The sequence below is a fragment of the Nipponia nippon genome, unplaced genomic scaffold (assembly GCF_047370975.1).
Source record: "Nipponia nippon isolate SJK-2023a ecotype South Korea unplaced genomic scaffold, ASM4737097v1 scaffold_8, whole genome shotgun sequence".
NCBI classification, from domain to species: domain Eukaryota; kingdom Metazoa; phylum Chordata; class Aves; order Pelecaniformes; family Threskiornithidae; genus Nipponia; species Nipponia nippon.
The window spans coordinates 36,340,446-36,358,056 of record NW_028262402.1 but is presented as its reverse complement, the minus strand read 5'-3'; the positions used below and the strand labels follow the sequence as shown (position 1 = coordinate 36,358,056).

General features: G+C 38.7%; 1 protein-coding gene across 3 annotated transcripts in view; it reads right to left on the bottom strand.

Annotated features, from left to right (window-relative positions):
• Window positions 1–1,650: 1,650 nt before the first annotated feature.
• SMC5 (structural maintenance of chromosomes 5) overlaps window positions 1,651–17,611 on the bottom strand; it is a 49,244-nt gene continuing 33,283 nt past the window's right edge. For all 3 annotated transcript variants that reach the window (XM_087742260.1, XM_087742261.1, XM_087742262.1), the window contains 8 exons: window positions 17,125–17,247; window positions 10,837–10,962; window positions 10,059–10,154; window positions 9,558–9,662; window positions 9,231–9,350; window positions 4,973–5,152; window positions 4,784–4,879; window positions 1,651–2,105 (listed from right to left, as the gene is read on the bottom strand). In XM_087742260.1, the coding sequence (XP_087598386.1) occupies window positions 1,965–2,105; window positions 4,784–4,879; window positions 4,973–5,152; window positions 9,231–9,350; window positions 9,558–9,662; window positions 10,059–10,154; window positions 10,837–10,962; window positions 17,125–17,247 (987 nt within the window). In that variant the 3' untranslated portion in view covers window positions 1,651–1,964. The remainder of the gene's footprint in view (window positions 2,106–4,783; window positions 4,880–4,972; window positions 5,153–9,230; window positions 9,351–9,557; window positions 9,663–10,058; window positions 10,155–10,836; window positions 10,963–17,124; window positions 17,248–17,611) is intronic.

The following is a 17,611-nucleotide window of genomic DNA, read 5'->3' as shown; positions in this document are numbered from 1 at the left end:
CTTGAAATAAGTCAGACTTGCATTTCATACCTCAGCCTGAAACATGAAAGAGGAACTGAACTCTATGAAGAAATCCCAGGAAGTTCTAAGATGGCAGCATTAAGAACAGATAGTCAGTGCTGTCTAGCCATAGAAGAATTGAGTCCTAACTCATGCTCATGTAAGTAGTTTCACTTATTTAGACAGCAAAAACAAATTGCACTTTTCATATAGTGATCCTCAGAGATTAAACAGAATGTATGTTTTTTCCATTCAATTAAAAAAAAAAAAAAATCAACCTTAAAAGATCAGGGCTACAAGAAGCCAAGTATTTTGAAGATCAAAGAACATATTTAAAACCCAGACCTTGCAATACAGTGGACAGATAGGCCTGTAGCCTCAATTAAGTCGATGATACTCTGCTGGCCACTCAGTCCCTGGACTACAGACCGAGTTTCTGCACTGTTTTAGGTCTTCTGTCAAATATTTGTTTATGGACACAAATCCTCGTGGAACTTATTCCAGGAACTCACTTCACAGTCAGACAGAGCTCCACTGATCAACAGTGGCCTGCAATATAAGAATGTGTAGTTCTCTATTCCCTCTAAAGGCTCATCTATTCAAAACAAGAATTACAATACTTTTAATACCTGAAACCTTTCAGATCCTAGCTTATATTATGCAGTGGGTTATTTTATTTCTAACATTCTAATGTAAAAAGCCTGACACATCAATTCCATTGGCAAAGTTCATTGACAGGATGCTGCTAAGAAAAACTCCCACTCAAAATCATGTGGATGCTACTTTTTGTATAAAATTCTATTGAAGGCTACTCCCCCCGTGAAAACAAGGATACCACATATTTTCAGATGGTGTCCTGGGACATAATTTTTATGTACATTTACATACCAATTGTAGTTTCCATTTCTTTACAAATCATACTCTTCACAATTATTATTTTTTTTTTATAGTTAACTAAATAACCAGGACTTTATTTTAGGCATTCAGCCTATTCTGTTGATAACATCTACTTTCAAATGCTTAACAGCTATGGCCAAAACCCCACTAATGAATTTTATGGCTATCTGTTGAAAAGCCATTGGGTGTACAATCACTCCAATGCAACTGAAGTCTTGTAAAAAGCCTCCTGGTTTTAACTCACATGTGAAATCAGCAGGACTATTTTCTCCATCTATCACCAAAAACTTATTAAGTTTTACTTAAAAAACCCAACAAAAAGTTATATATTGCTTAGTTTTACTTCTGCAAGCTAACTAGCTCATTGTTTCAAAAACACCTGGCTCTGTGTCAGTCTCCTTGCTCAGAGAGACTTGATAGAAAAATAAAGACCTTATCCTTCCAGGAATACAAAGTGGAACATTAGCTCAAAAATAATAAAGTATATTACCCTAATAATAGTATATTCTTTATATTAACTTCAGGTGTATTTTCACAAAACAAAAACCAATGCACAGCTACTTACAAACCATTCTCTTCCTACACACATATCATCTTCTTCATTCATTCAAAAAGTTTCCATTTCAACAGGAAAAGTTTGGAGAACTTCCTTAACTGTGTTAGGGGAACATTATTTACCAAAAGCAAATTCCAATTTTTGGGGGGAAAAAAAAAAAAAAGGCCCCACCAGACAGACATAGAATTAGTCCAGTATAACCTAGAAAAATTAACTGTACTTCTGATGTACATTACTGATAAAATAGCAAAATACAGGAAACTTCCTTTTTATTTAAAGCTAGTATTGAGAAAAAGTAAGTTCTTTGGAGAAAGAGGGCACTATGAAAGATTTGAAAAAAATTCATGCGCTTCAAATATGTGACACTTTTATACAAGTTTTAAGAATCAAAGTTCTTCATCCTCAGTTCTTTGCAGGTTCTCATCTTTCACAATTTCTGAAGTCTTGGAAGTCAGATGTTCCAAAAAGTTCTACGAAAACATTATACATTTTTTATATATATACGTATGTATCACTGTTCATCCATCCTTCCAAGTCGCCGCCGCCGCCTACAGAAAGCCTTTAAGTTCCATTTGTTTGCCTCCAACATAAAAGGTCCATTGTAGACAAACAACACCGTCATCTTGTCATTGTAAGTGAGATTCTGCAGGAGCTGGTGAAAAACACAAAAACCAAAGTCAAAATAGCTAGAAGAGATGTTCCCCATTAATCTTCGTATATAATCTGTACCTTCTTGCTGCAAATGAGGTCATTACTTTTTTGCCGTATCCACAATGGGCAGAGAATATTGGCTGTTTTTCCTTTTTTGCCAGGGCAGGGCAGGAGGTAGAGTTACTTGGGCACAATGATTATGTCTCTGTTCAGCCTCGTGCTCCTCTGAGCTAAGCAATTTCCATTAGTGGAAACTCAAAACTTCTTAAAAGTTGCACTGCTGTCTTCTAGAGTAACTCCAGCCACTGTACTACTTTTCTGAAGTGTAACAGCCAAAGTTGGACACTTACTGTAGTCCAATCTTGTCAGGCACAAGCCCAGCAGACTGACAGATGCCATGCAAGCTGTAGGGTTATCTGCAGCACTCAGGATGACTTTTAGCAATTTACTTGCAACTGATGCTCACTTGTCATCCACAGTAACTTCTCTCTCCCCAGTCATTTAGGCATTTATGCCTTAGACCAGATGCTGTTGTTGATTTTTCCCACTTAAATACCAAGTCCTAGGCTTGTCTGTGCTGAGATGCATCCTGTTTTCAAAGAAAGTTACCTAATCTAAGATTGTTTTGAATTCTAATCTTGCTCTACAGCAAAGAAGCACTCACTCCCAACATGGTGATTATTTGCATGTTTAATAAATGTAATCTGTTTCAGCATAGATGGATATTAAAAATACTGATTTTCAAACCCAAGACTCACTCCTAAGGAACACATTCATTTCATCTACTCATTCTGACAGCGAATCACAGCTATTCAGAACACAATTTTCCTAATCAACTCTACTGCATATTAATCTATACCCCTTCCCCTCTGTAGCTTGCTTAAAAATATAGCTGGGGAAAGGTGTTAACATACTGAAAAAGACCCCACGACAACAGTTCTTCCTGTATCCACTGGATACACAGATGGAACTTAGCTTAGTATGACAATGCGTCACACTTTCTAGTATGTGATTACATACTTGCTTTCTAGTAAGTGATGATATACAGCGTAGGCTCAGGAACTGCAGGTAAGCCACTGGAACAGCAGGGTCTGGCTTCCTCCTCAGCCTGCTCTGTACAGCCTTTTAATTATCCTCTCATGCGGCCTACTCAAAATGATCTCATCGGCTAAAACCTTTACATGAAGTGCTATCTCAATAATGTTCTTTGTGGTAGGCCATTACAACTTCACCATGATAACGGTGGTGACCACCTACTTGCAGCTGATCGAGAGACAAGGAGGAAAGAAATACCTTCAACCACCTCTTTGTAACACCATCTCTTGCTGGCGAATAGTGGTTGCAACACATTCCTTGATCTTCCTCTTACCATAATGTTAAATGGACTTTTTTTTTTTTTAAGCCTCTGAAATTTCTTACTTCTGCTTTCTCATTTTAACTCGGATCTTTCTGGTTAGCTCTGCACACTCAATTTTCCCCCTTCTCTGTTCTTAGTAATTTGACAATGAGCACAACTTTTAAAATAGACTCTGAAGCCTGGACAGTCATTTTCTACAGTTCCTCCTATGTGGGAAGCATTACAGTTAGTAGAGGTATCTCTATCCTTTCAACATTCAAACCACTCTCTTAGTTCTCAAAGTAGGAGAGAGCACAGAAAAGCAGATCCAATAAGGAGAGAAATCACAAGACGACAAAGGGGGATAGATAACACACAGAACAAGAAAGAAGTTATGTGGACAGCAAATGACCAAACTGTGTGGAGGTAAGTATACTGCAAGATCAGAAGGAACAAGAAGCATCACCTTCCTCCTACTTTCAGTCAGGTAAATGCTATAGGTGGCTTTTCTCAGGCCCTTCAACTGCTATTTACAGAGAAGAATAGCACATACCAACCAAATTTTCTAAAATACAGTAAAGTATGGGATGCAGGAGAACTGATATCTTAATAAAAAGCATACAGCCCATTACTGAATGCTTGCCCCCTTGGTGTACAAGTAACCTTTACTGGTTCAATCTGTCTTGGATCAAGTTAAACATAACATTAGCCTCTGTTAAAGGTGAACAGCCACTCTACTTAATAGTCCACTCAAGCCACAGCATCACATTACTGCATCACGTAGTAAGTCAATTATAATTTTTTTTTTTATTTTAACAGACGAGGACAATTAAGCACTTGTCATTCTTGACTGAAAAGTCCTCTTCAAGCCATTCTCCATGGAGCATAGCACTGACCTTTTCTGAGCTTATAAGTCTCCGATTATAACTTGAATGGTTTTCCTCCATTAACATGGGACTCCTCTAGTTCCTCCAATGTCAGCAGCACTAGCCTGTTCCAATATCATTATCTGACTTGTCTGGAAGATGGTCTCTGCTACAATCTCAATTCTGTGTGAGCTAGAGGCATTACATTTGACAGCCTTGTTACATGGTACCCCTATCCACTGGTGGTTAACTTGTGATACTTCCACAGAGAGCCCAATTCCAAAATGTGTTTATGATGAGATAAGCCTTGGTATAAGTTGTCTGCATTCCTGCCAGGACTGTCCTTAAAATGGATAAATTCTCTCACAAGTTCTTAGGTAAAACAGAGATAAGTTATACAGTGTTTATAGGGATATTGTCACACAAAACTCAACTCTTCTACACCTTAAACTTTCAATTTAATTTTCTGCCACTCACCTTTGGTGTAATAAAGAAGTACTGAGATGTGCTTTCTTTACAAGCAGTTTTCACAACCATTTCAAAAACTCTTCTCTCATTCATTGGATCCATTCCCTAAAAGAAAAAAAAAAAAAAAGGTCTGATTTCTCGACTATGTCGTGAGCATCTGTATAGTAAGAGGTTATATACTGCACTATTGATCCTCACCTGATTTATTTCATCTACAACCCTGAAAGGACATCTGTTGAGTTCCTGTAGAGCCATCAGGTACAACATAGTGGAAACACTTTTCTCACCTCCACTCTGATGATATGGAGTCAATTCATGAAGTTCAGTGCTACTGTGGAATTTCACTCTAATGCGAATCCCATACTTGTCGTACTCCTCCTATAAAAGCCAGTACCTGTTAAACTCAGTTTCTCTGTACTACAGCTTATTTGATAATGACATGCAAATTAAAGGAAATTTATGTCAAATGTTCTACAGGGGTCTGCAGACTACTCAGGTTCAACTTAATATCAATATATTAATTCTGTTTCATATATTTTCCTTAACTCTGATCTATTCTTGTTTTCAATACCACTCCTTCCCCATGACAATGATTTGTTAATTTCTGAATTCCTCGTAAGAAAGACTTCATATATATTAAGAATACTGACAAGAAAAAAAAATTCTTGGCTAGACAGAGAAAGCAATGCCCCTATAAATTCCATTCATCAGAAAAAACGCATTAGGTTACATGCTGCTATCAACTTTAACAGTGAGGTGATGAGGGGTCTGTGTATGTGTGTAGGTTAAGATCCCATCTGAACCTCTTCAAGTGCAAGCAGTCTAATTAAATCCTTCATTTTTCCTCCACTAGCAGATGGAGATACACAGCCCCTACAAAATCCACCATGGCAGCAACTTCCCTTTCATACTCAGTCAGGAAAACCATACACAAGGATTCCGACCCTGGCCTTTTCTTTAACAGAAAACTGACACTTGTCAGCAACCTGAGTCAATGATGCTTAGGTGTGGGGATAACAGATGTGGTTCAAAAGAAGGCCCATGCGAAGATATACATTTATGATTCAGGGAAAAAATAAATCTTTGTAGTACCTGCTCATATTTCTGAAGTTTAGGTAAGCTCAGTGCAGGAATGGGAATGCAATCCCCAGTGCAGAAAGCCCACACTGACTGCTTACCCTTTGGTCTACATAAGACACAATCTTTATATGCACCTATCAAGTTAATGAGAGCTACAGGGAAGATTCAAAAATTTCAGGGGTATGAGTTCCAAGAGTTCTATCCATATTCACTGTGGAAGTGCAAATCCTGCACCTGGAGGTCATCGACTCATGTTCTTCTAATAACACAATTGTAATGCTTAGGGTAGAAGAAAGGAGTGGAGGTTATTTCTGATGGTTACTCACAGAGTACTTCTAGATTTAGAAAGGACAGTTGTGGCAAAGAGACAATGAGGAGCCCATCCCATAGAAGCTGGCACATGCCAGTTTGGTTCAGATTGCCACATACCACAGTCATCAAAAGGTGTATGAACCTGAGTGACCTGGCAGAGCAGAGTCCCATTGTAGGGCTGGCTTTTATGAAGCACAACAAGGTCTAAAAGCCACCATGAGGTAAATAAGCCATACCATTTTAAAGTCTTAAAACTGCCTTAAGGAACTTCAAGTCTGTAGCAACAACTTTCAGCTTCTTTGCTACCTTCAGGTCTTGCTTTGAGATGAGTAATGTGCATACCAGATAGCATCTAACATTGGAGAGGACCTATCAAATCCTCTCAGATCAGCTAATCTGCTAAATCAGAAGAACCAGACATCTTTTGGTGTTCCTGATGTTTTACTACACCTGCAGGCAGACAAACATCCTCAGGACTGTAAAGTGCAAGTTCTTATACTGGTATTTACTTTCATGTACTACAAACCTCTGGTGCTTCTGGTGTACCAGTATTACAGAAACATGGAACTGCGAATCCTTGAGGCTGAGGCAAATGCATATACACTTTAAGAGAGAATGAAGGTGACCTGACATAGTTATAAACTCATGTTCTCTAAGTGCCAACTTTTTTCAGTTTTGAAGACAGGTCATCTTTCTCACCCTCAATGTTTTCCCTGTTGGCAACAGGTTGGCACTTCCAAAGACAAACTGAAGACCTGCCTTGAGAAGGAGTGCTATATGACCATAACAGACACACTGGAACAAAGCAATGCTTAATGCAACTAACACTATTTGCAAGCTGATTTTGGTTACCGTTTCATTCTCCCCACTAGGGAATAAATTTCTTCTTTGGCATTTAATGCAGCTTATCAGAAGAATAATTATCTTCTTCGATTTGCAGACTGTAGTTTGATAGCCATGCCTGATAATCAGGAGCCTAAGAAGGAAAATCATGGGGCATGCTTTCAAAACAAATGAACATTGCTGCACTGACCTTTCTGGAGGTGGTATTTTGCTAAGGTGGGCTAGGAAAACATTCTCCTAATCAGTGAAGATAACAGCACCATAGCTTAGATGGACTTTCTCCATTTTAGTAGGATTTGGTACTTGCTTGTCAGGATCAATCTCAACAGACTCACAGTCTGGCTTGCTTATGACCATGCACACTTAGCATAGTGGAGTGAAAAAATATCCTTAAGTTCACAATTCACTTCCTGTTTCTTCTCTAGCAGATACTTCCAGAGCTTTTGCTATACTCTTTGGAAAGGGACGAGGCTGTGGGACATCAAGAACACAACTTTTTGTAAGGAGAAATAAAAAACAGGACCTAAGGCCTCTAGGCCCGCTGTACTTTCAGATGCATTGGCACAGACTGAAACTAGGCTTGGATAAATTTACAAGGCACAGGCTGGCAAAACCTCTAATAAAAAAGATCCACCCTCCAGCACAGCCACAACGGCATTAGAAAGTCAGGTCTTTGCTGCCAGACTACTGGGAACGTCAGTTTATATAACGGATAGGTATTACAGGACCTGCCAAGAATGATGCTCAAAACTCCCTGGTGGGGAATCGAGGAAGGTAAGGGTTATCACTGCTAGCACTCTGAATTCTGGTTACCAAGTGCTACCAAGGGAAGTCAGAATATTCACTGGGGTTTCTGACAGGATATCAAGGAAGAACCCAGTGAAGTGTTTCACACAGTAGGTACTATCGCCAAGGACATCCTCAGATCTCAAGGTTCCTGCAGGGCAGGCTAACAGAGGCTTGAACTTCAGTGTCATAGGAATATTTCTAACAAAGGTAATTCTACCTCAACCATCTCTCTTTTGGTATTTACAGGTCAGGGCAAAAGAGTCTCCTGCAGAGAAGAGGGTAAGGAATCCAAGCTCTAGAACAGTTTATCCACCTCTCTGTATTGTAGATGTTGATCCCTTGAGGAGAAAGTTTTAATCACTGGCACAGTACCACTAGCTAACCTCTTAAACTATTTGCAACATCTTTGCAAGAGAACAGCAAGACCTTTCAAAGAAGATATTCAGAAAGACAGTTCAGACTCCCTTTGCTTTTAAACTGCTTTATTGTTTTTCTGTGTACTCTCTCCCAACTTACTTTTAGATAAAAGATAGTATTTGTGTAATATAGATCTGACTGTGTAGGTAACTATCAAAAGAACTGAAAAGCCCATGTTTTAATGTCCTATGGTTTCATAATACTAGTTTCTATGTAAACATTTTTATGCAGTTCATGTAAAGAGCCTTGTCAGTCATTATTCTGCCCCCAAAAATAACTACCACTTCAAATATTTTAAGAAAAGCTGCTCGAGTAATTTATAACAGCAAAAAAATGTTTGTCAGCTTTCACTCTTGTGGAGTCTATGCATTACATATAAGAGCCTTAAAGTCATCATTACAGAGATCAATTTAAAACAAAATACCCAACTTCTCTTCAGCCCACTGCATTGAATAGTACCTTGCTCCCCAAGGTACCACTGATGCTTTAAACTCTTCATCAGAGGTAAAACCTGCCTATAAATGTTACTGAGGCCTGGCCAAATGACTGCTACTTTCAAAATAGACAAAATGCCAGCAGACTTGGCTAGAAACTACATATAGAACCAAATCAATACAACACTTAATAATAGTAGATTTAGCCACTGAATGATAAGAGAATAGCACAGATTAGCTAAAAATGTAGAATTAAATCACTAACTTAATAAATTGGAGTTACAGCTAAAGTAAATACAATGCTTCTAACCGAGCCTTGTAAGTTGCAAGAAGCTTCCAAAAGTCAGTGAGCTGAAGTCCTATGCATCTGGACAAAGACTTATTTTCCTTTAATCAGACTGGTAAGTCAGTTCTAGCACAAAAACGCTTGTTCATCAGTAAAAGTTTGTTACTTTTTTTTAAAAGAACATCTTTCCTACAATCCAAATGACAACTTGTCATTTTTCCTCTAGCAATACACAAGCAAAAGATGATGCACGAAAATATGAATGTTACTCTTCCATATGAAAAATAAATCATACCTCATTTTCCACATGAAGATCCACTTCACCAACACACTGCATAGAACTAAAGAAGTTACTGAACTTCTCATTAATTTGCTCAATCAGCTTTTTCAAGGGGTTTAGCCACCTTTCTTTGACCTAGAAGTAGACATATCCATGTAGAACCCGTTTTAATAACTGAATTTTCCTTTAGAGATAGCATTTAAATAAAAAAATATTGTCATTACAAAAGCTAACATCTCAGTTTACACTCAAGACAACCTGGAATGTTACCCTTTACTGCTGTACATACATTGTATTCTAATAAAGACATACTGCTACAGAAGTCATAATTTCAGCTATTACCTGTGAAATGTTTTGCTTATAGTTATCCAATTCATTTTTCTTTTCCTCTAGATATTCCGTCAACTGCTGTATTTCTTGTGTCTGCTTATTGTATTCTTCAACAACCTGCCAGAATAAAAAAAAAAGCAGTAATCAAAACGTTTGCCAATTCTAACCTTGACTGTAAAAATATCACACTGCACTGATTCTGTTCAAACACAAGTATATAGATTATTGCACTGCACACTGAACAAGATACATTTCTAGCTTTAAAGCAAAGAAACTGTAAAGCATTGCTTATTTCAGGTTACTGAAACTTTTTTTTTTTTTAAGAGGCACAGTACACACTGTTCTTTTGGAATAACCTACTTAAAATTCTAATAGATGCAGAATCTGGCATTTACAGCACATTGTTCCTGCTGTCTAGCTTATTATACCAAGACATCTAGCACAGAGTGGGAAGCAAGTACAATATGGGTGGAGGGGGAGGAAGGGAGGGTGGAGGGAAAGCAGTGAACATACTGAAGCATTCAGGCCTGTGAAACAGGAGGCCCTGGTTTTCTCTTCATTCAGAAAAGCATCAATTTCCTCCAACGTGGTCGGAAGAGCCTGAAAAGCCTACAAGAGAAAGGATGCATGTGTTACACAGCAATGCTAATGAAGGACTCAAGTTTGCTAAAAGGAAATTGAATAAGCCATGAAATATTCTATAACTTTTAATCAGGATGTCACAAATCCAATATTTAACACAGCAAGATTCCCTCACAAACTATTCTGGACAGAGAAAGAAGGCTAGAAGTGCTACTACATAACAAAGATACACAATTAATTGCTCCTCAGTTGCCTAGCGTGTGCAGGTACAGATGCTCATAGAGTTGGTATAAGCCAGGGGCTACGCTAGTTAAGCCATGCAAATACTTCTAGAGGCTGGGAAGACCTCCAGGTAAGTAGGTGGTCCCAGATTTCAGTTCATGTTGCTCCATTAGAGCAAGAAGCTAGAAAAATATGGCCTCTAATTATTTCTGTGAACACAAGACTATGGATTTTAATTGAAATTTCAGATCAGATTTTCTTTCCCTGTGCACAGAACAAAGTGAGAGTTAGAGGATATCCCAGCACTACGTAAAGGTGCTTTAAAAGGGTAAGTGACAATATGTGAGTCAACCCTAGTGGAAGTACCCGTGATCCTTTACTGGTAGCCTTCTAATAGGCAATATGTAATATTCTTTGCTGGGGAAGTTAGAATGGTGTACATCATCCAAAATTTAAGAGATATGTGGAGATTTGTTTTTGTACATACAGTTTGAAATTCTTTTGGAAGATGTTGATCTGGACTCAGTTTGCAGACCTGTCGAGCTTTTTTCAGCAATTCCTTGCAGTTTTCTGTAAGAACTCGCTTCCTATCATCCAGTTCACGAAATTGTTGCTGTTAGAAAAGATATTAAAGATATTAAAATACACTTTTTTTTTTTTTTTACTTTATTATAGATTTCCAGAGGTGACACTAGCACACTGGCAACAAACAACATCTGAATAAGAGAATGTAGGTGAAATCAGACTGCTTAAAGATCAAAAATCTTTGTTTCAACACACAGAACTCATTCTGCCTCTCTGCTGGAAGTCAACAGATGCCAAGGTAAACTGATCAAAAGCATGTTCTTGTAATATCACTGAATTTATTTTCTCTAGACAAGTATGCACGTAGATTCAATATATGTCTCAAAATAGACTACTTTACAGGAAATTCCCTATAAGCCAAAACACAGCTACTGTGAGCCTTATTTTTTATTAGCTCCCACTTAACTGTATTTATCTGCTTGGAAGTACATGGTGGACATGATGTACACTCAATGGTATTTTAGCTGAAATATTACAGGGTAAACATCATAATTACACAATCAGAAGTACCTCCTTTGCTGTTTCATTACCTCTGTAATACAGCCAGCAAAATACAAAATGGAAATACACAGTTTTTAAACTAGTGCTGAAACTAAGTGAAAAGCAGATATAGTTTCTGGTTTTGAACAGTGGTCTCAAGGCTAAACTCTCTGAAACTTACTACAGGTTAGCTGGCCAACCCAGCCCTGTGACTTCTATAATGCAATGTTACCACAACAGTAGTTAAAATACAATACACAAAATATGATACCTTCATGAAACAGTAAGCTAAAGATTATCTCAAATAAGCAGTACTCAGGCAAAAAACTTGGAGAGCCGTAAGCATCTCTTCCCCCCCTGCCCCCAGAAATCTCACTCACTTATCTCTATACACGCAGTCCCTACCGCAGGCCTGCTGCTTCCAAATGCTGAGCTGGCAGTGCTTGAGAGTAACTGCTTGCTGCTGTCTCCCAGCTCAGGTGAGCACCCAGCTGCAGACAGCTGGGAGCTGCCAACCACTCAGAAGTGAAAAGGAGTACATACCAAGATACCGGAGCTTTTAATCCAAGTTATTTTAGTATACATTTACCCAGTGACTACCCATGCAATCCATATTTTTAAAAGACAGTTACACTGCGGGAATACACTGTTTTCACTTTTTTCAGAGGCACAAAATTCTAATTCAAAACCCATATGCACAATACTTTGCTTCGGAACTTTCTCCTGACAGTCTGGAAAGTTTAGTTATGTTCCTACACTTGGGAGAGCTTTATCTTCACAATTTTTATTGTTGTGTACTTCAGTTAAATATGGGAGCCCTCCAGTGGCAAAAAAATTTTGAAGTGTTCATTTGGAGATTATACAGTTAGACAAACATTTATTCCACATTTTTAAAATACAGGACACAGACACTAATAGCAACTCGCCTTACTTTCTGGCAATTTAATTAATCTTTATTTACTAAATGCAACAGAAGCAGTAGTAACAGATACAATCACGAGTGATCATCAATGGAGCTCTCACACTCACTCAAGAACTAGGGCTGCTGTTCTCTACAGCATATACCAACTAAAAAATCCTGGTTCTCCCTCCCTCCACCAAGCACTAGGAAATAGATTTTGCACTAGAGGTCAGCATTTCACAATCTTCATAAACATACCATAAAGACTTTTTTCTATACTGTGTTGATGTTTTCACACAGGTTAAAACAAAAAAAAAAAAAAAAAAAGGCATTTTTTAGATATTCCCCCCTGCCTCCACTTCATGAAGTCTACTGTAGAGACAGAGGGAAATGTCACATTGGGGGCAAGAAGGACTGGCATTACAGCTATACAGATAAAACAGCAGTAAGTGGAGGATGGCCTTCCTTTTGGTTACAGCCAAGATCTTATGTCATTCTGAATTAGCATAAATAAAACTGCACACCACAACACTTATGTTCCATTACATATCTGCATATGCCCTGTAATACATTCAATAAACAATTTTTTAGGCACATTTTAGAAAGTTCTAAATTAAAACTGGACTGTATTTTGGATCCCAGAAATTTAAAAGCCAGCTGGCTTCATCTGAAATGTGTTTGACCTCATGATAATGAAGGCAAAGGATCCAATGAAAGGCAACACCCCCATACTTTTTTATACAAGAAACGTCAATTTTCTACTTTTGTGTTTGATCATTTCCAGAGCCAAAGTCAATTCTGAATCATCTGAAGTGGGGAATCTCAGCTCTCAGTTGTATGTAAAGCTCCCACTTGAAACCCTGCAGAGCTGCATGAAACAAGATTTCGAGTTGATGTCTAGGCACTGAAAATCTGAAATAGATTCAACATTGAATATGCCTGACCCAAGAAAGCAAAATTCTTCAGGGTGTGAAAAGGAAAATACATGTTTGGGCAGAGGAAAACCTCAGCATTCAACAGGAAGACTGGGAAGCAATAGACTTTTGATGTGGTTATGAAGCACATAATAGAATAAACACACTGACAGTTCAACAACAAGGCAAGTCTCAATTTTCATTCAGCTTTTTGCCAGTTGATTGTAATGGCCGCATGATAAATAAAAGTTAGATAAATATAAATAAAGAAAAATACACAAGTTTTGTTTCCTTCTCCTTCCTACATATTCAAAAGTGCATGGCAATGTTAAGGTTCCTGTTGATTTCCTAAAGGTGCCTCAATAAAACCATCTAGATAAAAAAGTAACTCTAAGTAGAAAGAACTACTGTTTTGAACAGAGATGCCACCATGAAAAACCATAGCCGAGACAGAGCTTTACATTTGTTTCAGCCAACAGCATAAGAACTAACTTGGAAAGAGGTTTATCCAGGTACTTCAGGAAAGTTCTGTACCAGCACGGAGCACAGCTTCCTGAAAGGCATCTACCAAACAGCAGAAACCAATGATACTGTGTATGCACAAGCAATTTGTATTCTGTTGTGCTCATCAGTACTGCAGTTGGTTTTGCACAAAATAAGAAGCTGGTTAAAGAAAATATAGTTACCAGTAGCCAGTGTTTTCTCATGAATTTATGTTTGAACGCATGCTTGGTGACAGCATTTAATTATTTGAAATTTCGAAATTTATACATACAAAAACAGAACCTGCATTTTCTTAAAACGTGGCTTAAGGAGCAAATCCTGCGATGTACACAGTACATGTACATTAATACCAATTATTTAAACAAATTTACACCAAACAAACCTGAAAATTACAAGCTATCAAAGCAAGACAATTCGCAAGACTCTTTCAAACAACCATCATACACATGCAGGCAACTGTGCCAATTATCTAATGAGCAGATGGGGCTAACAATCCTCCCTAACATTCAGTATAGGTCACAAACACAGATTTGCTTCTTAGGCTCATTAAATAAAGTAAATACAAGGAGTTGTTAAAATAACACTAAGGTTCCCACTTGAATTGCAGTGACAAAATACAAACCCCAGAAATCTGTTGCTGCTAACTTGACTTGTTTGAAAACATGTACGTTTTTGGCCTTTCCACCTAAGCAGTTAAAAAAAAAAAAACACCACCATAAAGCAACAAATATGCTGCTGTCTCCACAGTATCTCAGTGCCAAGACCTCACAAAAGGAACATATGTAATCTTCTCTTAGATGTACTGTGGGGTTTGTGTTTACTTCAAATCTTCATCAGATATTTATTCAGGTATTATAATGATTCAAGATTGCTTGGGAGATAAACACCATGAGTGAGCGCTAAGTATTAACGAAGCTTCATAGCTTCTTTGGCTGATACCCACCATTGGAATTACAATGAATGCACCATGACCAGCACGTGACCTATAAAAATGTCTGATGATCAAATAGAGAGTTAATGGTCCCACAACTGTAATGTTTAGGCACCAATTTAATTCACTACACAGCTCTTGTACATTTCTATTTCTGTCTGGCTTCCTCCTTTTTGCAGGTTTATTTATTTTATAAAAACATGCAATAATGTTTGCAAGACTTCCTCCAAGTGTTGCAATGGCATCCTCATAGGCAGCTTTGGAGCAAGACTACCTTAACACAGTGCTGCTGTAGAAAAAAATTTATCACAGCCAAAGCCACTAAGAAGTTGGAGGGAAGGGCCAATGTAAATGTACTATTTGAAATAACACTTAATTTGAGATGAAGCTAAGAAATACAGAGTTTTCCCCGTGAAAGTGCATCTCTTAAGGCAGAAAATAAGAAATAAACCACAGACTGTACAACATACATCATTCACAGGGCAAAAAAACCTCCCCGGGCATATCTTCCTGCCGTTCCCTCGGGTTCCATCATTGGTCACCAGGGAGAAGAGATCAGCGCCTGCCCCTGCTCTTCCCCTTGTGAGGAAGCTGTAGACCGTGATGAGGTCTCCCCTCAGTCTCCTCTTCTCCAGGCTGAACAGACCAAGTGACTTCAGCCACTCCTCATACGGCTTCCCCTCCAAACCCTTCACCATCTTCATGGGTCTCCTCTGGACACTCTCTAGTAGCTTTGTATCCTTTTTATACTGTGGCACCCAAAACTGCACACAGTACTCAAGATGAGGCCGCACCAGTGCAGAGTAGAGCGGGACAATCACCTCCCTCGACCAGCTAGCCATGCGGTGCTTGATGCACCCCAGGACACGGTTGGCCCTCCTGGCTGCCAGGGCACACTGCTGGCTCATGTTCAACTTGCCATCAACCAGAACCCCCAGATCCCTCTCCGCAGGGCTGCTCTCCAGCCTCTCGTTCCCCACTCTGTATGGACATCCAGGGTTGCCCTGGCCCAGGTGCAAAATCCAGCACTTGCCCTTGTTAAACTTCATACCGCTGGTGATTGCCCAGCTCTCTAATTTGTTTAGATCTCTCTGCAGGGCCTCTATGCCCTCGAAAGTGTCAACAGCTCCTCCCAATTTTGCATCATCGGCAAACTGAGATAGTAATCCTTCAAGTCCTGCATCCTAGTCATCTATGAAGACATTCAAGAGCACTGGCCCTAAGATGGATCCCTGAGGAACCCCACTAGTGACTGGTCGCCAGCCCAATGTAACACCATTTACTATAACCCTTTGAGCCCAACCCGCCAGCCAACTGCTCACCTATTGCATTATGTGTTTATCCAGCTGTACGCTGGACATTTTGTCCAGGAGGATACTGTGAGAGACAGTATCGAAGGCTTTACTGAAATCCAAAAAGATTACATTGACCAGCTTCCCTTGGTCAACTAGGTGGGTAACAGCTGCATCATGTGAGAGAACTGATGCAACAGTGATTTTCCAAGTAACATGCTGGACTTGTCTCTGTCTTCAAGTTACTTTTTGCTCCTCTTAGTAAGTTCTCCTCTTCCTAATTTTCCTGCAAGTGATGATACCTATAGCCTCAAGTGGTTTTCTAAATACATGCCAGGGTCATTCTTTCTGGAAGTGCATATCCATCCAAAATAACTATCACTTACCTTTTGAACTGCTTTCCAATTGAACAGCATTTTTTTTTTGTGGATGAAATTGAATTAGCAGTAGGTTATAGTTGACCTGACTCTTGTAAGATAAGGAAAAAACTTACCATCCTGTACTTTGACAGTTTTTTCCCCAGTACATTGGGGACTACACAAATAGAAAAATTAACCTCTGTGCACCAATTCATGAGAGATCACACTGTCCTCTGCTCTTAGAAAAGAGTACTTGTCTCTGGAACTAATTCCTAATTCTTTTTACCTGAACACAGCATAGCTTCCTAATATGATCAATAGAAGGACCGTTTATCCTCCTTTCTGTCCTCCAAAAAAGGCATTTAATTACAGTATGAGAAAATAAGTTATGAAAGAAAAGTAAAACAGCTCTGCTCTACTCCAATACAGTATTTTCTGGTTCATCTTGAGCTTTTATCTCCCATATGGGTTAGGGCTACTTGTCTATGACAGGCTCAGAAGAAAAATAATACTTCCAAATAACAGCTAGCCTTTTTACACACACTGTGCACGATAATAAAAAGATCCAGGACATGATGACTGTTCAGCACATTTTCACAGAAGCTCAGCTGTCTTAATTGAGGAAGGCAAAGCTCCTATTCGTCTTTAAATGAAGAAACTGGTCAAACTACAGAAATCAAGGCTAAATGTTTAGCAGTACTAATACCCATTTCTAAACAAAGACATAGAAGCATCCTTTCCTATACCATAAAGGCTTCCACAGAAGATGTTTTAATAGTAGATATCGCAGTATTCATAGAAATGGTTACCTCAGCAGCTCTTAGCTGTGCGCTTGCTGCTTTATACTCTGATTCTAGTCTGTTCTTCTCAGCAGCCACTGTAGTGCTCTGAAGAACCAAATCTGCTTTCAGGATGTTCAGTGATATGCAATTCTACATAGGAAAACACAAAATGTCATTTTTTTCCACAAGAGACTCAAAACTGAAAGAATCACTATCAGGCTTTAAAAACAATCCATTTTTTAGTCCTAGCATACAATCTCACACTGTGTTCAGCTCTTCAACACTGCTGTCTATCAAACTCAATGAAAATGAAAGGTGACTTATTGGTGACCCAAGCTCTTCAAGATGTATAGTCCCTATGTACTTTTAATCTTTAAGCATATACATATTACTTGCAACCAAACCATTTTACACCAAAAAAGCACATTGTCTTTCCCTATGCCATAGACTCACATGTGAAATGTGAGAAAAGACAAAGCCATCCCAATTCTTTCTCAGAAACAGAATCCAACAG